This window comes from Acinonyx jubatus, chromosome F2 (genome assembly GCF_027475565.1).
Source record: "Acinonyx jubatus isolate Ajub_Pintada_27869175 chromosome F2, VMU_Ajub_asm_v1.0, whole genome shotgun sequence".
Taxonomy (NCBI): domain Eukaryota; kingdom Metazoa; phylum Chordata; class Mammalia; order Carnivora; family Felidae; genus Acinonyx; species Acinonyx jubatus.
In genome coordinates this window covers 4,767,562-4,791,056 of record NC_069394.1, presented here as the reverse complement: position 1 = coordinate 4,791,056, position 23,495 = coordinate 4,767,562, and the positions used below count along the sequence as shown (strand labels likewise).

The following is a 23,495-nucleotide window of genomic DNA, read 5'->3' as shown; positions in this document are numbered from 1 at the left end:
TGACAGTGTAGAGCCTTACACGGAGCTGGATCTCAAGAACTGTGAGATCACAACATGGGCCGAAGTGAGATGCTTAACTGACTGAGCCGCCTGGGTGCCCCTACAGGTCTTTTCTTTAAAAGAAATTTTTTTGATGTTTATTTATTTTTGAGAGCGTGAGAGACAGAGTGCAGGTGGGGGAGGGGAAGAGAGAGAGGAAGACAGAAACTGATTCTGGCTCCAGCCTCCGAGCGGCCAGCACAGAGCCCGACATGGGGGCTTCAACTCACAAACCGTGAGATCATGACGTGAGCCAACGTTAGGCGCTTAGCTGACTGAGCCGCCCGGGTGCCCCTATAGTCCCTTTCAGTACCTTTGTATTATATGTGTGCGTCTGTGTCTTCAAGTATCTCTGTATCTCCTGTCTCTCTGTATGTCCACTAGAATACAAGTCTCTTAAAGCAGGAATAATTATCCTTTAACTATTGACTGTCTCGTGCCTAAAATGGTGTCTTATTAACAATCGCTCTCTGGTCAGTTACAGGGCGTAGAACAGGCAGACGAAGGTACAGCCTGAGGACTTGACGCCTGGATGCCACGCTCAGAGGGCGGAGTGGATTCTAGGAAGGGCCCCTGAGGGGAGGGCACGGCTCCGGGGACACAGAGCAGAAGCAGGTGTTCACCTGACTTCTCGGAGCCGGCTTCCGCTCACATCTGGGTGGTCAGGCAGCTCGGTTTGCAGAAAAAAGTCCACTGTCTGACTCTGCTCGTGGATGGCGCTTCGTGTTGGGTCTGTCTTGATTCTTGAGGAACAAGCATTCCACTGGTCTTGAAAACAGGCACAGATGCCAAGCAGGGTAAAGAGGCACATCCAGTGTGGGTGCCAGAGCCCCAGGGGGGCGAGGAGGGAGCCCATGTAGGGGTGAGGGAGAGGACAGCCAGCTCGCATGCCAAAGCCATGGTGGGCGAGGGGGACCTCCGTGGGGCTGTGGGGTGGAGCGTCTTCATCTGGTAGGTGCCCATTGACAGCAGTGGGATCGAGGCCGTACGAGGCCTGAGCACATGGATACATGTATTAGGGATAATGGGGCCCAGTCCTCCGTGTCAGATAGGAGAGAGAAAACTGGAAAGAACCCGGTGGTTCTTGGCTTAGAGCCGAAGGTGTGGAAGCCATTTTCAGCCTATAGACAGATGAGAAATACACCTTATGGGACGTCAAGGAAGGATGCATCACCAGTCTTCGTGATAAACGACACCAGCAACTCCCAGGGACCTCCCTGTGGAAAGGGGGTGTCCGGTGACTTCCCTGGTGTTTTTCAGCTGAGCCTGGGGTTGACTCGAGGCTTCCTTGACCTGGAGGAGATTTGGGGCCATGCCCTTGGCTGGTGGGGGTCGCTTCCCCGACTCTCTTCTTCCTGCCCCAGACACAACCTGCACAATCTGTAGCTTCCATCAGCTCAGTCCTCTATCAGCTCCCCTCGCCAGGCTCCTGAGGGGGTTACCCACCCGCCACCACTCGGTTCGGCCTCATCACTGGGAGGAGGGAGGGAAAGTCCTTGGGATCCTGGTGGAAGAACAGGAGCATCCACTGTGGCCTGAGGACCCGGATCCCTGTGACACGATCAGGCAGGAGAAGGTGGGTGGCCAGCTCCTTCCGGCCTCCTGTTGTCTGTTGACAGCTACCTGGTCCCCGGAGGCTCAAGGAGCAGGAAGGGCAAGAAGATACAGAAAAACTCTCCCCGCATGATGTTAATAATGCTAACGATGGTGGTGGCGATCTCAGCTGGTGTTTTTTTACATACCTGCTCTACGCCAGATGTCACTGTAAGCACTTTTCGTAGAATACCATATTGAAATTCCCTCCAGCGTTATAACGAAGGCACTACTTTTGTTCCCCATTGGAGAGAGGAGGGCTTGCCAGAGCGGCATGGTGGGAGGCAGCAAAGTGGGGGCTGGAACTCACCTGCATCTAAGCCAGGCGTCCAAGCCTCATTGCAGGTGCACCGGCCTCTGCTGGGGGGGCTGGGCTGTAGGCATCTCCCATGGCCACGTGAGGGCCCGATGCCCCCGCTGGAATGCCAGCAAAGGCTCCAGGCACCAAGGAAGCTCGAGTGGACCCTGAGGACAGGTTGGGGAACTGCCAGGAGGGGCCGAAGATGGCATGGAAGACGGTGAGGGCTTCCTGGCAGAGGGGGCACACTTGGCTGGGAATAGCAGGGCACTGGGGGACCCAAAGGTCCTGGGTGAGGCCAAGTGGGAAAGGACCTGAAGGCTGTAATGCTCGGAGTTGGGGCTGGAGAGGCAGCTGCCACACCACACAGAGGAGACCGGATGGCCACATATGTGGAAGTGTCTGGAAGGAGGAGCTGGGAGTGCCAGTCACCACCCTGCAGCTGCCAAAGCTGGGAGAGGGCATGCTCCGAAAACTGGGGGCATGGAGCCTGGGGCCTGCTGCAAGCCAGAGCTCAGAGGGACTTGCCTTCCCACCCCCACCAGGCACCAGAGAGAACGGGGGGGCTGCGACGAACCCGAGGTGGGGAGGAAGCCCATCTCCAACCCGCAGCCCCGAAGTGTGCGTGTGTGAACATCATCGACTGCATTGAAATTCCAGACACAGAGAATGTGGCTGTTAATGACCGTGCTTTATGAGCTTTATGAGCGGAGGCTCTAACAAATGGATTCTAAACAGAGAAAAGCCCTTGACAAGCACGCACTCCGTCAGACAAAGCAAAGAGCCCTGCTTGTTACTAGAGGGCAGAGAAACCCTTAACTCTGCAACAGAACAGGCTCGGACTGAGAGAAAGCCCATTGTGCAGCCCCGGGCTGGTGAGGGATACGTTGCAGACCTCTGTCCTCGTGCACGGAATGGACGCCCTGTCAGGGCAGGCAGCACGAGGGCCTGGACCTCAGAGCTTCTCTCCGAGAGAACCTCTGCTCTGGGCAGGGAGGTTCCTCCCACCTGCTGAACGGGTCCCTGGCTGGGCCTCTGCCCCCTTGGCTCAGAGAATGGAGAATGGAGGCTGGCTCTGTTTGGGCTCCAAGTCTACAGGGCTGGGTAGCCAGAGAGGGGGCTCTTCGGAGACAGGCAGACCTGGAGGGGGCTTGGAGTGAGAGCAGGGGTGAGGGAGGGGCGGGTGCTGAGAAGGAGGGGAGAGAGTCAGAGTCAGGAGGAGGTGGGGGAGAGAGCCACGGGGAGGGGCAGGAAGTCATGTGGACAACACATGGCTGACTATGTATAAAGGGAAAGAGAAAAGTGGAGGGAGACAGATGAGTTGGAGCGAGGGGTGGATTTGTTAGAGAGAGGGGAACTGGATGGACACAGGGAGATAAAGAAGAGAGACAGCAGGGGGAGAGAGACGGGGAACTGGGGGAGATAGGGGGACAGAGACAGAGAGGGAGAGACACACTGAGGGAGAGACATGTAGGGAAAGAGATGAGGGAGAGCAAACCAGAGAGGAAGCTGGAGGGAGAGTGGGGTGGGGGGGTGGAGAGCAGTCCAGTTTAGGGAGGGGAGGGGCGGGGTGGGGGGAGTGGCAAACCTGGCTCCATGCTGGAGAGAAATGGAGAGGCGGAGCCTGAGACGGAGGTGGGGGACGGGAAGGGAGGGAGGGAGAGAGCCAGCAGAGAGCAGAGGCCTGGAGGGGAGGAGGAGGAAGGGGACCAGAGGAGCGGCGCACAGGAGAGGAGGCACCAGGCTGGCTGTGCGGAGCGAAGCCACCTCTCCCCACGCCTCCAAGTTCCCTGATGAAATGACAGCTCCTTTGGTTGAGGTTGTGGAGGAGGCGAAGGACAGGGAGGCTCCCACACAAGGAGACTGAGAGCCAGTTTCACCTGTCCTCCCGGTGGGAAGGTCGCCCGGTCTCCGCCAGAGCCAAGGTGCTGCCACCCCAGGGCTTAGCCTCCCTCAGAGCAGGCCGCCGGCGAACCCCAGGCCTCCTGGCCGGCTGAGCCCCGAAGAGAGGAAGTGACCGAGCACAGGGATGGGCCCTGGGCAGCAGACACGCCTGGGGAGGTGCCCAAACCCCAGTCTAGAATGCGTCGGGCCGCAGAGGCCTGGGGCCGGTTCCCCGGGGCCCAGAGCTCCCCGGCCAGGTCTCCAGCGTGATGGAGACCGGAGGAGGCTCCCTGCCCCTGCAGGTTCCTGAGGGCCCCGGGAGCCCACAGTCTGGTGGCCGAGCGAGCAGGAGGGCCCACAGCTGGCACCTGGATGCAGGCAGGTCAGGGAAGCTGCTGTCGGCCAAGGGCAGACCCGCAGGTGCAGGGGCTTCTGGCCTCCAGCTCAGAGCTGCCCCCGCAGGCTGGTGGGGTCCAGGCAGAGGGGGCCAACCCTTCAGCATGGGGCTCACCGCCTGTGGCTCTGCCATGGTGACAGCCCCTGCCCTCTCTGCTCCAGGTGAAATATCACTGGTTCTCCACGTGTCAGTGTCCAGGTCGGGATCGGCGTTCTCGGGGCGGCCCCCCTATACCCCCTCGCTGGGGCCAAGTGGCTGCGCATCCTGAGTCCGTCCGCGGCTCCCCAACAGCCCAGAGGAATCCGTGCGGAGGAGGCTCGCGCACGTCCTGAAATGGTTCAGCTCAACACGCTCCCCTTGAAATGAGACCATTCTGGTTTCTGGAGAATACAACTGGATGATGGAACCACCAAATCTCCGGCGTGGTTTCTCGCGGGAAACAAGGGTTCGATCTGCTGAGCGAATGAGTGATAATGTAGCCAGGTCTCGCGTCCCCTCCAGCCCCTTCTGAGTCTGGTCCCGAGTCTGGGGAGGAGAAGCCGGCCACCGCAGAGTCCCCGTTGGTGCCAGGCCTTGCCTGCTCCCTGCTGTGTGACCTAGACTGCGTCACTTCTATAAAAACGAGGCTAAAGACACCTGGCCCCAGGATGATAAACTGGTCGAGGCTTCAGACGCTCAGTGGGCATGAACACTGGAAGATGGTTTAAAAAAATTGACTCTAGAGCCTTCCATAACATCTCTAGATCTTGTCTTTCCTAGTACTAATGAAATTAAATTGTAAGGCTTTGCTGCACGTCTGTCTGTCTCCTCGCGTGTTGCCCGGGATTTGGGTCTTGGAATAAATTGTATACAGGTCTGTCTAGACCAGGGCCTCCTCCAGAATGGGCGGGTGTCCTGATCACCTCGCTGTCCCCTGCGCCTGGCACCAAGTCTGCCAAGCTTCTAGGAGCCAGAGTCCATCTGGGAAGACACTTGTCTTTCAGCCCTGTCTCCACCGTTGTACCCACTCCGACCACTGGGGAATAGACCTGCTCTGAGTGCCACCAGCCCTTTAACTCCGCCAAGTTCTCTATTCTCGTCGGACTACAGGGAACCTTCTGGAAGGGAACCCCGGCGAGACTGGCCCAGACAACTTCACAAATGTCTCCAGAGCCTCAGCTTGTCTGTCGCACACAAAGGATCACGGCTAATTATGCAGTCAGAGGTCACATTGTGGGTGTGAGGCCTCCTTGGATCCAGGTCAGTGGCCTCATTTTTTACTCCCTGTCTCCTGACCCTCGGGGTTAGAAGAGGTGGAGACAGCCGGAAAGTTGATCTGGAAAATGGGCTGTGTTGGTCCCTGGCCCCCGTGTTCTCTCCCTTCACAAGTGAGCCAGTTCCATGGTTTTAAATGGTTTTAATAACTTAGTGTCTACGGCCACAGGGCACAATCACCTCCCTGACCGCACAGAATGGCATCATAGGAGGAACCTGAAGCCAGCAAGGAAAAGAAAGGAGGCGATGCAAAACGATAGCACCTCCATGACCGTGTCCAAACGAGCCAGAAACTCTCTTCCTTTTAAGAATGTAACTAATGGTACCTTCTTTCCCAAGGAGAACGCTGGTGAAATGCACATTTGGAGTTAGGTCGCGGCATCCGGCCCTCAGATCCAGTCCAGAGAAGGTGCTTGCTCCTAAGAAAGCACGGGCAGGAAGCTGGCAAAGGCCACCCAGGCTGGGGCTGCAGTTCGGGGGCTCCGTGCACCCCCCAGCATGATCCTCCTGGTGGCGGGAGAGTCAAGCTGGTGTGTGTGTGTGTGTGTGTGTGTGAAACAGAGAGAGAGAGAGAGAGAGAGAGAGAGAGAGAGAGAGAGGGAGAGGGAGAGAGAGAGAGAGAGAGAGAGGGAGAGGGAGAGGGGGAGGGGGAGGGAGAGGGAGAGGGAGAGGGAGACAGGTTCCTAACTGCTTAGGGGTTAAAGACCCACCATCCGGCCCCTCACAGAAGTGTTTTTGGAGACTAAATGAGAAGGTTTCAGAAAACAAGTAAAGCAACCACGTGGCCTGAAAAGAAAGGTTTCTCTAGAGGGATTTAAATGCATGAGCAAAGTTGACTCCACTGTTCTTAAAGAATGACCGACGGGGTGATGTCACAGGTAGATCAGCTTGCCCTGCTTTTATGTGTCACCTAGCATCACGGTGGTAATCATTGCGTGCATCTGGAAGTCCACAACATTCTATATCAAGTATATCTCAATAAAGCTGGAAGAAGAACGGAAAATCACACCAGTCCTGGGAAGGACGCTGTAGGTGAGGACGCCCACACTGAGGTCGTCGGGTTGATCCGTGGAGGCCCCGGGTTCGCACAGCTGGGGCGCATGAGGCCCCACGTGGGCCTCCTCACCGGCACGGCCCCCGAAGGACCGAGTGAGGCAAAGGAACAGCCCCTGGACTCAGTCAGGGGGAGTTCTTGCAAGCCCTGGCTCGCAGAAGCCAGAGCCTGAGGGCCGCAGATCACAGAGGCGCCAGCCTCGACAAGAAGGACAACGAAGCGATTCCTGAGCCCGGCCAACACGGCAGGCTTCCACTCCTCTTCTGCCCCCTCGGGAAGAGGAGTGAGCTTTTACGACCAGTCCCGCACAGGAGAAGCCCCAGGAACTCAAACACACTCGGGGATCTTTGGGAAGCACCCAGGCCGGCCTCAGCCATCACTCACCGAGCATCTGCTGTGTGTCCGCTGAGCACCTGTGTCAGACTCCAGGCCTTCTCCCGGGGCACAGAGTGCCCTCTCTCAGCTCCTTCCCCAGGGTGACCGAGGGAAGGACAGAACACTTCAGGGACGCTGTGGCTGTCAGCAGGTGGAGAGTGAGGGCTGACTGGAAAACACTGGAGACAGCAGCTTTGAACCCAATTCCCTGGGCCATTCATGAGCGTTGTGTGTCCCTTCCAAAAACATGGCAGTGTTCTCAGAAGGTAGGGATGAAACCCTCACCTTTGCAGCTCTGAAAATCTTTGGCGTGTTGGAGTCTGGCCAAGCCCTGGGTGTTCCTAAAGCCTGATGCCCTAAGCTTGGGTTGAAAACAATCATTACTCTAAAAAGTGGGCAGCATAAGGCACCCAGGAAGGCACCAGGGAAGGGTTTGGAGGTAGGTAGACCCCAAGGGACCAAGCATCTCCTTGCAAATCACATTACTCATCCCCCAGAGACCCTGACTCAGTGATTCTGGAGCAAATCTGAACATTAATAATGTCAATAGCAAAGTTTTCCTGTAAAATTTGATCATGTGGCCTGTGAGGGTTTTACTGAAGATGTGAAATGAGCCTCTGCACCCAAATACTGGCAAAATCACTCTCTCTCTCTCTCTCTGAGCCTCATTTTCCCCCATTTGTTTTAAAAAAATAAGGGTTTGGACTACACCAGGTGTTCTGAGATGTGGGAATTATGAACTGAGAGTTTAAAACATCATCTTGGGAACTGATGTGAAAATATGAGACCGCAGTATTTATTTTGGCAAGTAAATATCTAAAAAACAAACAAACGAATATTATCACCCACCCCACACACTCTTTCACAGGATAAGACATTTAAACCGTGAAAGTTAGCCAGACCCCAGTCTGGGAGCACAGGAGCCCCCTTTAAACTATTTTTTAAGTATTTATTTATTTTGACAGAGATTGGGGACAGCGAGGGACAAAGGGCAGGGGAGAGAGACAGAGAGAGGGAGAGAGGGAATCCCAAACAGGTTCCATGCTTAGCACGGAGCCCGATGTGGGGCTGGATCCCATGACCATGAGATACTGACCTGAGCCAAAACCAAGAGTTGGACTCTTAACCGACTGAGCCACCCAGGCACCCCAAAGGATCACCCTCTAAATGTGATGCCCTGGGTTTGATGGACCAGTGAACAGCTCGCCCTGGACCGTCAGTGGGAAAGCCCTGGGCCCGTGACCACCAGGCTGCCTTCTGGCTCTGACTGGCAGTGACTCCCTACAGACATACCTGGACCTTGTTGCAATGTCCCTTATGGTGGGGATCGTTCCCCTCTGCATTTCAAAGTGCCCTAGACAAGTTTAAATTCTACCTTTTGGGTGAACAGTGCCCTCCCCACACCTCGCCGGCCCCAGGCAAATCCCACCTGGTGACTATGGCACAGTGTGTCCTGTGCCTCCCCCTGACATGGTGCCCACCCTGTCACCAGATGACAACTCCTTGGGGACAGAGACTACCCCAGGGCTGGTGTGTAACAGGTGTTGGAACAAAGGTCTGTTGGAGGTTCCCCAGAATCTGCTGATACTTGTGTGATCTAGAAATTTCCACCCCACCTTCCTACTACCCGAGGGTTTCTACTTGACCAGCTCAGAGTCCTGAGGCAGCTCTGGCCCCCATCCCTCCCTCCCATGCTGGGACTTCATCCACACATTGGGGAAACGGATACCAATGACCTCTCAGGGCCACATCACCGGGAGAAAAGCCCCAGTCATGTGCATGGCCCGTGACAGCGTCCTGTCCTGCCTCACTGAACACGCCGTGCTCTTCCTGGGTGGTGCCCACAGCATGCAAGGGTCACAGAGGTGGGCGTAACATGCACAGGTACCCTGGAGATCCTGAACCCGACCTTCGCCCCTCCTGTGGGAGGCTGGGGAACGCCTGAGCCCTGCGTGGTGACCATGGTGAGGGGTGTTCCCTCCCTACTGTGGCTTCCGGATTTCACATCTCAGGAAGTGTTACAGCCAAAATACAGATGTCACCACTCCAGAAGAGGTGTGAGAAGGAAAGGATAGAACCGTTGGCGGCCACACGCTGAAAAATTTCCAGGAGGCCGCAGAGAAGAAAAACAGACATACCGAATTGAAAGCAAGTGGCGACCTCAGAAGCAAAGAAAATAACGCGTGCCCTGGGGGAGGGGCTGGGCGCAGAGCTTCTCTGTGTAGGCCAGGACCCCCGTGTTTCATTGGAGTCTCCGGGGCGATGATGCCCTGGGCAGGGTCTCACCAGGGGCCCACGTCAAAGGCTATGCGAGGTGGTCAGGGTGCCAGGTTGCTAACACCAGCCCCGGGTCAGGACACCGTACCCTGCGTGCTGGGCAAGCAGTTTCCACCGAAACTAAGCCTGACGTGGTGATGGCAGGTGGGGGCGTCCCTGCGCTGTGGTCCTGGGGCTCTCCCAGGTGACAGGAAATGGCCGACCGAGCTGCCCCAGAACGAGCTCCCAGGCTCTGTGTAATCCTCGCCTGCCTGCTGTACATTTGCTGTCGGGCCAGGCCTCTCCCTTTTGGATGCACCTGCCTTAGTGGGGTTTTCTTGAAAGCAGAGCCTGACCCAAGGACACAAGGGTAGTTTGAGACACAGGCAGGGAGGCAGGGACAGCCCCCAGAATGGGTTGTTGAGAAGATCACTGCTGGGGACAGTAGCTGGGGGCTGCTAGGGTCCTGTTGCCCTGGGGACGGTCTGAGAATCACACTGTGATCGTTGAATGATCCCTTCAGAGTGAGGGAGGCAGAGGCCTTCCTCCTGGGGTTCCCACCCCTCGTGACAGAGGGTCGCCCTGAGCAGGAACCAGCCGCCCTGCATCTCTGGGCAGAAAGGCCTCCGGGGCACTGGGAGAGCCATGAACCCAAAGAGTGGGGAGCACCATGATGACTCCTGAGGTGGGACCCTGGCCCGGCCACGAGGATTGCACAGGTCAGGGACACGCAAAGCGGCGTGGGCACGAAAACCACCTGTTTCTTAAAGCCCAAAGAGAGGCAACGAGAACTTTCCTGGTTGGGGAAAGATGAGACTGGAAGCCCCATCTGGTCCCTCTCTCCTCCCAGCTGCTCACAAGGCCCCTCGAGAACCCCTGGGGCCCGCGGAGGAGTGTGGCTTTAAAACACCACTGTGGCATTTCTTTACCCCATAACTCCAGCTTTCTGCAGTTCTCAGTCCAGGCACCATGAGCGTCATCTATCAAACATCCCCTCCTCCCCCTCCCCCGCCCCAGAGCCCATTCAGACGACACAGTGGTCCTGGATGTGGCTCTCCGGAGCAATGGTCCTGGCAAGGCTGATGGAAGTTCTCTAAGAAACCAAAGACTCCTGGCTTCTTCTTCTTTTTCTTTTTTAAGTGTATTTATTTTGAGAGTGTGCACACGCACACAAGGAGAGGGGCAGAGAGAGAGAATCCCAAGCAGGATCCGCACTGTCAGTGCAGAGCCCTATGCGAAGCTCAAACCCAAGAAAACGGACATCAGGACCTGAGCCGAAATCAAGAGTCACATACTCAACCGACTGAGCCACCCGGGCGCCCCCTAAGAGTGCTGCCTTCTAAGCCCACCTTCCAAGCCCACCCCCCCCCAACACACACACTTCCATCATCTTCCATATTAATGTACTCTAAAATGGAAACCATGCAAATCCTCAATTGTGCTAATGTTTTCATGTGTTTCCAGAAATGCATCAGACCCCGAGCCTGGAAAAGGCTCAGTACAGACAATGCATCCCACTCGTTACCTATAGGCATGGCCTCTCCCAAGCCACACTGGGAGCTGAATGTCCTAGAGATCCCCGGAAGAGGAAAGCTCAGGCCCTTCTCGCCATCCCCCTCGAGTGTCCTAGAACCCCAATGATCAGAGCAGCCTTTGGTCTTAACCAAGGTCATTCTCCCATGGGAGAGAAAACCCTTCTTCTAGTTCCATTCTCAGGCATGGATGAAAGGCATGAAATACAGGAGCAAAATGAAATGTGCAGAGAGAAAATGTGCAGGGCTTCAGATAATCGCATTCAACCGAGGCTCTGGGGCCTGCCACAGGTCCTCTCCATGCCTCAGGCTCCCTCTAAACGAGAGCATCATTTTTCAAACTGTAGGTCGCAGCCCATTGGTGAGTCATGACATCTAGTTAGTGGACTGTGATGACCATTTAAAAAAAATAAAATAAAATAGAAGAGTAAATGTTACGGGGCGTCGTGTGTGGTCACGATAAATGTCAAATCACCCAATGTTTCCTGTTCTGTATTTACATACGCACTCTCTGAGTCACAAAGAAACTGTGCTTCTTGCTGTGGATCATGGTCAAAAACGTTTAAGTCGCTGGATGAGAGGATGTCTAAGGTTGCTGACATTGTCCCCTCCAGCCCTTGTGTCTTACTTACATGGCTGTCAGGATGAACTGAGCAGGCGAACGTGAAAATGGCTCAGGTAGGGGGTGTCTGTGTGCAGGGACAGGCACTGCACCCGGCTGCCCTTGGACCCCGCTCCCCATCCACCCCCAGACTCAGCACCAACCAACAGGACAAGGGCAGCTGTGGACCTTATTTTAAAATCACTGCAGGGGCGCCTGGGTGGCGCAGTCGGTTAAGCGTCCGACTTCAGCCAGGTCACGATCTCGCGGTCCGTGTGTTCGAGCCCCGCGTCAGGCTCTGGGCTGATGGCTCGGAGCCTGGAGCCTGTTTCCGATTCTGTGTCTCCCTCTCTCTCTGCCCCTCCCCCGTTCATGCTCTGTCTCTCTCTGTCCCAAAAAAAAATAAATAAACGTTGAAAAAAAAATTTAAAATCACTGCAGTATACTTCTTCATGCATGGAACCTTCCAACTCCTCGGGTTCCCAAATCGGAAGCATGTGGCACAGAGGTGATAAAAAGGAAGTGCTTGACAAGCATATGTTAGTCTGCGAGTGGTGACTGCCTGGGTGATCGAATGGATGAATGGATGGATCAATTAACCAATCAGTTAAGACATGAACTTGTGCTGAATGAGTAATTCTCAGGCCATGGTGAATCAGCTGGCCCCTGGAAGGGCAGGATGATGCCCCGAGTTTTGCCAAAACTAGCCTTCCCCCTGGCTGTGTCCCCTCCTCACTGTGACCCTGCACAGATGGGCACGTGGAAAAGGCTTCTGCCAAAATGGACAAAACAGAGCTGCCCCAATGGGGGTATGACGGTGCATCGCCCCGGAGCTGGCTCACGCACCCTCACCCACCCTCTTGTGCATCAGCATGTGGCCTGGCCCCAGTTCCCCTGCCGCCCCCCAGAACACAATGATTCATCTCAGGCCTTAAGGGGTTTGGTTCACAGGCAGGCGGACACCGGAGATAAGAACGGAATCGTCATGCAGGGCCAAAGAGGAAACTCAGATTTATTGAGCACCTGTCAGGTACACACACACACACACACACACACACACCCAATGCGCTTTATTTCCGAGGCAGAACCCTGGAGGCACAGATGTCCCACCCCCGGCCAGCCCACCGTCCGGAAATCACGGCAGTGGCCACTGGACCCCCTTACTTCACAATTCAAGTGAGTGGAACCAACACTGAGGATCTGGAAGGAGTCCCGTCCACGGCTTCACATCGGCTTTCCTGTCTTCGGCCCCCACACAGGATCCCAAGGAGCCTTTGCCAAGTCAAGTGCCGTGATTTTGCGTCCTCGAGCCTGAAGCACTGAGGTGGCCGTGTCTGCTCCCTAAGGACCGAGCCTGTGCTCTCCAAGTGCACTTCCCCGCGGGAGGGGAGAACGTCCTTGGTGTCTGCACGCTCTTTCTCCTCCTGCTTCACGTGTCTCTCCTGGGCATGGCGGAGAATGGAAGCCCACTGCCGTAACTTTCCTAGTTTCCTTGTGAGGAAAGAGGTAAATCTGGCAAAGGTCTGGTCAGGGTGTCATAGCACCAAGAGTCTCCTCAAGATGGGCAGGTCCACTCCAGACGGGGGCTGTCGGAAGAACCCAGAAACAACCCTCTGCCCCACAATCAAGTTCTCCCAGCTTCGGAGGAGAGGGGAAAACTCGTGGAGCATTATTACATGAAATAATAATAACAATAATAATAATAATAAACAATAATAATATTAATAATAATCTGACCGACCGGCAGCATCTCTTGGTTTTAATAATGTTGAGGTCCTTCAAGAAAATAAGACAAAACAAATGATAAAAGCAAGACAAAAAAAAGAAAAAGAAAAAAGAAAACACGTGACTGTAATGTTTCAAGACCTCTGGCTTCTTATCAGGCTTTGAGTTCAAGTTTCAGAAATTCAGTGCCACCTCCTGGCATTCCAGAATCTTCTAGGGGCCCTTCACATTCCCTGGCCGGGCAGCGAGGCTGGCGAAGTAGGCACACTGGGAGGGGTCACACTGGCCAGGGGGCCCCGGCGGGCCTGGGGGGCCAGGGTGTCCCGCTGGTCCCGTCTCCCCTTGAGGGCCGGGGGCCCCGGGGAGCCCATCTTTAGCATAGCCAGGTTCCCCGGGCTGACCTGGTCCAAGGAGAGAAAGAAACAGAGGTGTTCAGGACCCTTCTGGGGCTCATGAGCCCTGCTCCCACTGCTTCCATTCAGTGTGAACCGAGGACAAGAAACATGCCCAGAGAAAATGCCCCATGGGCTGAGAAGTCGCCTGGGGTAGAGTAATCCATGTGGACACCACAAAGCAGGGCCACCTGAATATGCAGGACAGAGGGTGGCTTTGTTTGGACTGGGGCAGCAATCAGGGTGCTGCTGGAGAGGAAGAGAAGGGTGGATGGGGGGCAGGGACATGAGGTGGATGAGAAACACGGCTTTCTATGCTCTTGCGTGGTTCTAGGAGATGAATCTCAATTGTCATCCCTCCTAGTTAACCATCATCCCCAATTCCCAGTATCTATTACCCAGTATCCAACTTGTCCCAGATATCCTGCAGTTTCTGGGCTTTATCTGTAGGTTAAATGTGAGCTGCATATTTGGACTATATTAACCTATTCTGTAAGTCATGGTCCAAGAAAACATAAATAGGATGCAGCTAACTGACAGCCCAAAACTTAGGCTCAGAAATATTACCTATGGCACAAATTCTATTCTTCCGTGCGTTAAGCATTATAATTTCACAAATAATCAGCCTATCTCCCTTTTTGCTTTGGCCACTGGGAAGCTCACTGCTAAGTGTTATAGCTAATCCTATTACCTTCTAAGTCATCATGTTAGAAAACCTGAGTCTTCCTATAAAAGAGACAAAAAGTAGATTTTCCCCTCAAATAGATCTTTAGACATTTCATAATCTCTAAAATTCATGAATGCCTTGGGAGTAGGTATTTAGTCTATAGCCCTGCCTATACCAAGTCTGAGACCAGCAGTGTCATTAATGCCTTCAGCCAGGACCACTTCAGTATAGTCATTATCCCAACCTCACGCTGGTACAATTATTTCCCCTTTCTAAACGGTCTCTGTTCTGCCTTTTGATCTTTATTTGGAGTTGCCTTATTTAAAAACTATTCTTAATACTATAAGCAATTGGAAAGTAGGCAAGCTGTCAACAATTAAGGCTGATGATGTATTTTCAGTTGTCTTCTCTAATGAGAGTGGCAACATATGTCCAGTGCAGGAAATTCAGAAAATCGAGAAGACCTAAATACTAAATACTAAAATTAAAATTACCTGTGGGCCTCATATTCAGAAATGACCTTGGGTGAGCATGTAAACTAGATGTGAATAAAAACGGGAACTTGGGCAAGGTGGATTTCGGCAAGAATTCAGGCTCATTTCTGCCACCTTCTACTGATAACCTCTCATCTCGGGCCACGGCGCTGCCGGGCGGCAGAGATCTCCCCACGCGGCCACTGAGCGGGACGGTCGAGCTGTCCAGGTTGTTAAACGGCAAGCCTCGTGTCCCAGGAAGGCAGACCCCCCGGCAAGCCGGGCCTGCTGCCCGCCCTGCCGGCTGGCCCCAAAATGCATTCTGAGAATTGGTAATGGGGTGGCAACATGTGCCAGCGAGTTTAGAAAATGCTGCCGTGAGCAAAATTAACATCATGTGTTCATAGTGAGGCAGCAGGAGGAGTTCACGCGCACTGGGAAGGATTAAGGGGGCACGCGGTTCCCGGTGCTGCCCGGGCTTTTGTAACCCCAACTCCGTTTTCTTCAGGGTCGTTTCATACGATAAGCCTCAAAAACTCATGGGATATACTACAGTTTTTTCAGCAAGAAGCTGGGCTTTTAGAAAGATCTCATAAAAACAAATCAGCGTTCCTGTCCCCTCTCTGTTGAACCCGGCCTCTCTCTGCAGACGTCCCTGGGGAGCCGGGGTGTCTCCCTCCATGCCCTCCACCCCGGACTCCGGGCGCCCTCCCTACCTGGGATGCCCGGCGGCCCCATCTCCCCTCGGAGGCCAACTCCAGGTGCACCCGGGTCTCCTTTGGCTCCTCGCTCACCTGTGGGAGGAACACGCGCCTTAGGTGGTGGAGACCCGTGACGAGGGCACAGGCAGGGAGCCGCACCGTGCAGCGGGTGCGGGGTCAGCCCAGGGCCGCTGCAGCCTTCCGCCCCAACCCCCCTTGCTCTCACGCGCTCCACACTTGGGACTCCAAACTCCCCCACACTCATTCACATATACTCACTTTCGAATGCACCCTCAGCTACACATAAACATGTGTTCACGCACATAACTGCCCAATTACGTACACACTTAGGCACATTTGCGCATATTGTACCAAATATGTACGTACATTCGTATACACATAAGGACTCACTCAAACACCAGCACCCGGATGTACACAGCCACATGCCCTATATATACACGGGTCCATGCGGCCGCACGCCCTCTCTGTATATACATGCCCATTGGGGCCCCTGCGCACATCCCTCTCCTATGCAGGCACACGTCCACCTACATCCACTTGAAAATGCCTGCCCTACCTTGTGTTGTAACAGCGTTTCACCTGAACCTGTAGGAACTGGGTGATAACAGTAAACAACCCAATACTCTGGACCCTACAGGTATTTGCTAACACAGATCTACCCTCATGAAGCTTGAAATCCAGTAAAAGATGAAACAGGGCACAGAGAACATTCTAAAGGAAGCAAAATGTGTTAAGGACCATCATAGCAATTTACAAGCACAACAGAAGTTCAGAAGAGGGAGGGTCCCTTCCCCCTGGGAGGAAACTCAAGATTATATTTGAGTTAATACTGTACAGATTTGATTACACGCTCTCAACTTTTTTTTTTCATCTTTTTTTTTTTTTGCTGTGTTGTTTCCAGAAATGTCTTTATGCAACATATTTTCTTTTACAAACTAAAAATATTTTGCTAGTTCATGGAGACTTTATTCCGTTCTTATTTATTGTTGTAATTTAACACATTTGGTCTGTCTTCTGTCAGAGTCTGATGTTTTCTATGCTATATGCTTTCTTGTTGACTTTATCTCATGTATTTTGTTTTATGTACCCAAAGAGATAGGACTTGAACACAAATTTAACAAAAAGACTTTTCAGTAGGAGAAACATCACAGGGAATGAACGAATGAATGAATGAATGAATGAATGGAGAATTAGTAAGGAGCTGGCAGGTGGAAAGAGGAGGATGTTAGGGGCATCCATGTTGCTATACCCCAGTGGCAACAGAAATCCTGTGTTTTTTGCACCCCCCCCCCCCGCCCACCCCTCCCCCACCTCGTGCTCACCCCTCCCCAGAGAGCAGTGAATCATCAGCTTGATGGGCTGGCTTTGGTTCTCCCTCTTGCTTTCCCACCTGCCTGCCTGCAAAGAGAGTGCGTTCCGGCTGGCTTGCCCCCATGCACTAAGGGGGACAGGTGCCACCCCCTGGAGGAGAGACCTGCTGTTGTCCAGAGGGCCCATGCCCAGATGAGATTTCTGTCTGAGAGCAGGAGAGGTAGCAGCCTTGTAAGCCACAGCTCCAAGCCACTTTGTTCAATTCTAAAGCTGGCGTCCAATGCCCCATGTGCCTGGAGACTGTAGTTCTCACCTCAGTTAGCTCTACCCTGGGAGGGGGCAAGAGGGCATTTTGCAATACCCCCTGCAGCTAGAGCAGGGGAGAAGGAGAGAACAAGGACGTTGGGAGGGAGCCGGTTCGATCTTCCTGGCGGGAGCATAATCTTCCAAAACTGTCAAGTATGAAAATATTACGTGATGCCCAAACCCAGGGTGTTACCGAGCTGCAGGGGGAGGAGAGGGGATAGATTAAGCACATTTGGCCGGAGCGCGGTTCCTTCCCAGCCCTCCTCCGCGTGAAGCACGGCTCCTCAGGGTCCCCACTCACCTTTGGGACCTATTGGTCCAGACGGCCCTTCCAGACCCCCCTGCCCGGGCCGCCCTGGCTCGCCCATGGGGCCTGCCCTTCCTGGAAGCCCATCTTTTCCTGGGGGCCCCGGGGGCCCAGGTCTGCCTTGAGATGACTTCATCTGTGCCGGCGGCCTCTGGGCCAGGAGGTAGGCAAGTTTGGCTGCAGAGGAGGGAGAACAGAGATGTTCAGGACGGAGGGTGATGGACAGAACATGAACCGGCAATTCACCATGAAGTTCAGAACCAAGGAGACCAGCACAGAAGACCAACAACATAAGCCAGCGCACAGCAGTGCAGCCAACGCGGGCTCTGGGCCTCGGCCAAGCTACCTGACCTCTCTGAGCCTGCTCGTCCTTGTCAGGAAAATGGAGGCAATGAAGTAACACCTACCCCACCAGCTGGGTGTGAGGATGGGGACAAGATGTAAGGCATTAAGACTGTGCTCCGGGGACGCTGGTGTCTCCGAACAGGGCGGGACTGCCAGTGGTGACAGTCCCCACAGCAGGTGGAGTTGTAATAATCGCCAGCTGGGGAAATGGAGGCTGGCGGTGGGACTTAAGTGGCTCACACAAAGCCACTTAAGCGATTTAGTGACTTATCCGAGTAAATTTCTCATCGATAAACTGAAGGGCTGGACGTGATGTTGTCTAGGATCCTTACATGTTTAAAATGTTAAGATTACAGAATTGGTTAAAAAAAAAAAACAAAACCCCAGAGGGGAGCGCCTGGGTAGCTCAGTTGGTTAAGTGTCCAACTTCCGCTCAGGTCATGATCTTGTGCTCTGTGAGTTTGAGCCCCATGTCAGGTTCTGTGCTTAGAGCTCAGAGACTGGAGCCTGCTTCGGATTCTGTGTCTTCCTTTCTCTCTGCCCCTCCCCTGCTCATGCTCTGTCTCTCAAAACTGAATAATGTTAGAAACAAAGCAAAAACAAAAACAGAGGTCTAACGGCTTTCCACCGCAGTGAGGACACAGTGCCCATCTGATGGCCACTGAGAGAGTCAAACATGGTCAGGCCTGAGCCCTTCTTCTTGCAGGTGGGTGACAGAAACCCAGAGAGGCTGGGGGGGGGGTCACCCGAGCCCCCGGCATTTGGGTGGTAAAACCAGGGCAGAATCAGGGTCTTCTGAGAGCCCTGGGACCGTCTTCTCACAGCCCACTGTCCTCCCACAGCACACGAGGTGGCAGGTGGGGTACGGTCTGGTCTGAGACCCGAGAAAACGGGCTTAACTTCTCTGAGCCTTGATCTCCTCATCCTTAAAGTGGACTTGATGCTTCCTCTTCAAAAGGCTGTTTGGAAGAAAGGACTCTGCCCAGGAGATGCTCCATTTGAACTTTTCCCAAATAGGTCTTGTCTCTGTTCTTGGGCTGGAAACTCCCCAAGGGCAGAGGCCAGTTCTGCCACTGGTAAATCTAACACCCAGAAAGCAGAGCTCAGAGATGCCCACATGGGAGACCTCAGGATGTGACCCCCCCAGTGGCATCCACCATCCCAGCCTTGGGTTGCCTTCCTTTCTGGAACCCACGGCCCCACCCAAACCCCCCTCCCCTGCCATCTGCCCCAGGTAATCGTGTTTGGCTGCCCTGCGTGTGGAGAGGGACCATGCTCGCCTGGACACTCTGTGGCCTGGGATGGGCAGCATCTCGTCCAACGCCCTGTCCCCACACCCAACTCAGAGTCTGACATATGCTGGGTGCAAGTAACTCTCTGACACACGAGCGTGTGAATGAATACGCCTTCCTATTTCATCCATCTGGGTCTGGGAAGAGTTATAGATGTCTGACCTTCCCTATCATAGGTTGTCAACGACTTTCCTCTCCTAACAGCTTCCAGGACAGAGGGAAGTGGGAGAAGGTGGTGCTTAAGAGAAGGGATTTTGCAGCAAAGGCTGCCTGCACAGCTCAGACGTTTACCAGATGTTCCGCTTCCGGTAAGTTACTCAGCATCTCCGCTCCTAACGATCAAACATGCTTCCTGACCTTTGGGAGGCTTCCGTGAGTTACCCTGTGAGTGCTTAGGACACCACGTGACCTACAGCAGGCCCCGCAGGCTGGCATTACTACTAGCTTCCGACCTTGCTCCCTCCCGGAGCACCTGCTGTGTGCCGGGCTCATGCAAGACTGGGATTTCACAATAAGTCCACTACAGTAGGATTAAAAGGAATCTAGTGCCTTGAAAGCACTGTGTGTCCCTGCTCCCCTCGGGACCGAACGCACAGGATGTATGGCCGACGGTGGTACAGATGGTTCTGTGGATGGTGAGCTTCCCTCATGAGAGGCGTTAAAGCGAGGTAAAGACAGGCTCCGAGAGGGGTCTGTGCGTCTAGGGCCTGCACGGTGTTCCTCTGGTTTCTGCATGGTTTCTACATGTGAGCTGCTCTCCTAGAGCCTTTTCCAAACCGGGTTGCAGAGGTCCTGAAGGGTGAAGGAGGGACTGTTTCCCGGACCCTCAAGAGGCCTTTACGTGGCCAGCCGTGGTCAGCTACTCACTTTCCAGCTGTTTCTCAAGCTCTTCTTGGATGAGCCGCCGCAGGGTGTCCATGGAGGGAGACTCCCCCTGGAAGGGACGGGAGGCGGGGTCACTTACCTTCCCCGTGAACTCCTGCCACCCAGACCCCTGGTGGCCCCGGAATCCAGGAGGCACAGACAACGCGTACCACATTTTACTGGTCCAACCCTTATCACTCCCAGAACTGGCTCCCTTTCCCTTGGCCACGCAGGTGGCCTCCTCCCATCTTATACAGTCACCCGAGGCCTCTGCTGGCACTCTCTCTCTCTGTCCTTCCCGCTCCTTATCTGGAACGTCTTCTGTAGAAGCCATCTCCCCAGCACCAGACCTGAGAGGTTCTGGCCCTAAATCTCTCCCTGCCAAAGTGCCGTCTACTTCCAGACCAGCCCGCGGGCTGCCTCCTGCATGGATTCATATTCGATTTCTCTCACCAGCCGCTTGGCCACTCTTGGCTCCCAGGGTCTGGTTTTGCTTGCTCTGTTCACCTTGGCCCTACCCACGTGCCTGACAATCCTGATTTTGGGTTCAAAGAAGCTGAGTCTATGGGCCAGGGGAGCAGAGCACACCCTGGGCTCACAGGGTGACATGTGATTCTTAGAGGAATCTGTAAGAGCAGTCCTCACACCATGCCCGCTGGATCAGGGCAGTGTCCACCCTCAGGGCGAGGGTCTCCCTGCACTCGTATCTGCAGCCCCAGCACCTGGCATGGAGGTGCCCAGTAGGACCATGACCTGGATTCCACTTCATTATTCTCGGTGTTCTTTCCTGGTCAATCTTATATGCCGGTCCCAGGACTTCCATTGCTACGTAGGGCAGCAGGACCAGGAGTATTCAGCAAGGGCTTTGGAAGCTTCTCCCCGCCGCCCCCCATGCCCTGAAGTCCCCCTCCTGGACTTGACTGAGAGCCCAGCTTCTGGCTGCCCCAGACCACCGGGAAGTGACAGAACCATAGAGGGTCAGAGCTGGCAGGGACACTGGAGGTCACCTGAGCCTGTGCTCTGAGGACAGGAGGGCCCCCAGGAGACCACAGGGCTGCAGAGGGGGGAAGGTGAGGTCACCTCGACCAGGAACCCACCTCCCCACAACCACTTACACCAGGGTAGCTCTGCTTTTTTTTCTCTGTAGCCCATGTGTGCTCATGGTACAGGTTTGCGTAAAACGAGAGTTCTGCCACTAGAATAAAACATGTTTCAAGAAAAAACACTGCTCTAAATAAGCCTGTCCTTTCATGTTTGGGAAAAGTAAGACCCAGAGGGGAAGTGAGTGCCCCAGATAGGGAAAAAAGAGGAATGACAGACCCAGGCATCGGCCGGATCGGCAAGCCCTCCGCATCCCATGGGGGATGCTCATACGGCTAAGAGCTGGTGCGCTTTTTAGTCGACTTTTACAATGGGTCCCGGGGAAGACTGGTGCCAGAGCCTGAAGAAGTCAGGCCTGAGGACTCACTGCATGGAGCAGAGGGTGGAGGAGGAGAGGGACTATATTCTCCAGCACTCCCTGCACTGTGCACACTATCTCACCTAGTCATCACAACAAACCAGTCTGGAGGCCGTCTCCTTCCCACCTTGGGCAGGGACGGGCAGGCCCAGATGGGGGGGATCTAGAACCTGGTCCCTCTGGTGGTCACACACCTCACCAGCATCTCCCAAGTGTAAGGCAACATCAGCATCCTTACCCTCAGTCCCGGAAATCCTGGCTGTCCCGGAGGCCCCGGGGGCCCGGCCAGTCCATTCTCCCCAGGTGGTCCTTGGGGGCCCATCAGGCCTGTGTGGCCTTTGTGACCGGGGATTCCAGGGTCCCCAGGCTGGCCCTTCCCACCAGGGGGTCCTTTGTCACCTTTGTTCCCGGGGTCTCCCTAGAGGGAAGAAGCACGTCAGTGAGCAGAGGACTGGCAGGGATACCCAGCACAGACAGGTGTGTGCAGCCGTAGGGGGCCCCCTCATCCCCCGTCCTGGGGCGCTGGATGGGAGACCTCAGTCTTCTCACGCCTGTGTCTCAGGTAAGGACACGGTAAGGACACGGGCTCCAGAGACAAAGCCACCTGTCTCAGTCACACAGGTAGTCTGCAGAGGACAAGAGGAGAGATCTGATTTCCAATCACAGTGTGTGTGGTTCCATCTGCCTGTTGAACCTGACTCCCGGGGGTGCGGGCCACTTCCGCTGGTCTGCTGTCAGCCGCACAGACACAGCTACTCTTTAGATGGAGGAGCCCCACTTGCAGGTGACTTCCTGCTATTCTCAGTTTTGCTGGGCCCACATGGGATGACACTGACCGGGACGCTCTGCTCCCCATCCCTGACCCAGACTTCGAAGCCCTGGATCGGTGATTTGGGAGCCATGGCGACCACGGGACCATCCAGTCCTCTGCCCAATGTGCAAGTGTGGGTCTGACCAGCAAGTCCCGCGTGTTGGTGTGTCTGAAAATAGGCGGCCACTTCGACGAGCTCAGGGTTTACCAGGACTCCACTGCTGCAGGAAGCAACACAGGGAAAGAGGGGGAGCAAGATGGTAGCTGGAAATGGGACGTGGCTATGGACGTGGCCCAGAGCCAAGGAAAAGCAGACTACAGGTACAAAACTACCTCCAACACGGATGCTCCAATGAGAAACAAAAGAGCCAAATGATGGACAAAGTCTGATATGTTCCAGGGGGTTAACAAAAGGCAGATGCGTATTTATCACACACACACCCACAGGGCTGGAACATGAAAGAAAATGTCCAGTGATGGACCCTGGGAAAGGGGACGGGGGCCATAAAGGACACTGCTTTTCACTGCAGCCACATCTTTGCAATTTGCAATGGTTAACTATATGTCCCTAAAGCTTTTTCAACAGTAACGAAAAGAACGGTGAATTTCAAATTAATTCAGCCAAATCCCAGGGGCAGGCCTGACTTAAGGGCATGATGCATTTCATGGGGACGTTGTCGGGTTGGCGATCAGGGGTCAGTGAGAGTCCCAGGGCTTCATGCACCTGAATGCCAAGGCCGTATCCCAGCTGCGGTACAGCATTTCCTATTCATTAAATGTCTCAATATCACTTTGCAGGGGGAGGACTCGTCCCAGATTTCAAACGTTCCCAGGAGGGCAAAGGATTGGCAATGTTCCACTAAACCACTTAACAGGGAGAAGACAATTCTCCATTTATTGATTAGGTATCAGAGAAGAGATTTGCGGTCTGAACTCCCTGGCTGCCAGCCAAATCTCAGGCCACCCCTGGCAGCCTTAGGTCCCGGGGACACTTGTATGACACTGGCGTGGGGGACTGTCAATGCCTCCTCAGCCACAGCCGCGTTCCCTGGTCCCATCCTTAGGAACCAACAGCCATAGCACAGAGGAATCCAGTCGCTCGGAAGGAAGGAGGGAGAGAGATCCAGCGGGGGTTCAATCTCTGACATTCTCAGCTGCTATCGTTCTGTCTCCTCCAGCCTACAGGAGAAACCCAACTCCTCACCTATCCAAACTGCAAAGAAAGCAGTGATAAATTCTCTGCAGGACCAAGGAAAACAAGCCGGGGGTGGGGTGTGGGGTGTGGGCTGCAACATCCACATCGTGCAACAGTGTGACAGTGTGACTGCTGACCAAATGGAGGGCTGTGGGCAAATGAGATGTTTGATTCTTCTAAAGAGGACAGAAGTTGTCATGAGTACGAAAACCTCCTTCCCACACTGGCATTTCTGGTGAAAAAAAAAAAAACCCAAACAACAACAACAACAACAACAACAACAAAAACCCACAACCAAACCCAAAAAAACTTTCCCTGTTGTTTTTTGGAGGAATGAAATGGA

General features: G+C 54.3%; 1 protein-coding gene across 6 annotated transcripts in view; it reads right to left on the bottom strand.

The window, feature by feature from the left end:
- Positions 1-12,269: 12,269 nt before the first annotated feature.
- COL22A1 (collagen type XXII alpha 1 chain) overlaps positions 12,270-23,495 on the bottom strand; it is a 259,422-nt gene continuing 248,196 nt past the window's right edge. For all 6 annotated transcript variants that reach the window (XM_053208097.1, XM_053208095.1, XM_027063837.2 and 3 more), the window contains 5 exons: positions 21,385-21,564; positions 19,691-19,757; positions 17,181-17,363; positions 15,257-15,334; positions 12,270-13,409 (listed from right to left, as the gene is read on the bottom strand). In XM_053208097.1, the coding sequence (XP_053064072.1) occupies positions 13,222-13,409; positions 15,257-15,334; positions 17,181-17,363; positions 19,691-19,757; positions 21,385-21,564 (696 nt within the window). In that variant the 3' untranslated portion in view covers positions 12,270-13,221. The remainder of the gene's footprint in view (positions 13,410-15,256; positions 15,335-17,180; positions 17,364-19,690; positions 19,758-21,384; positions 21,565-23,495) is intronic.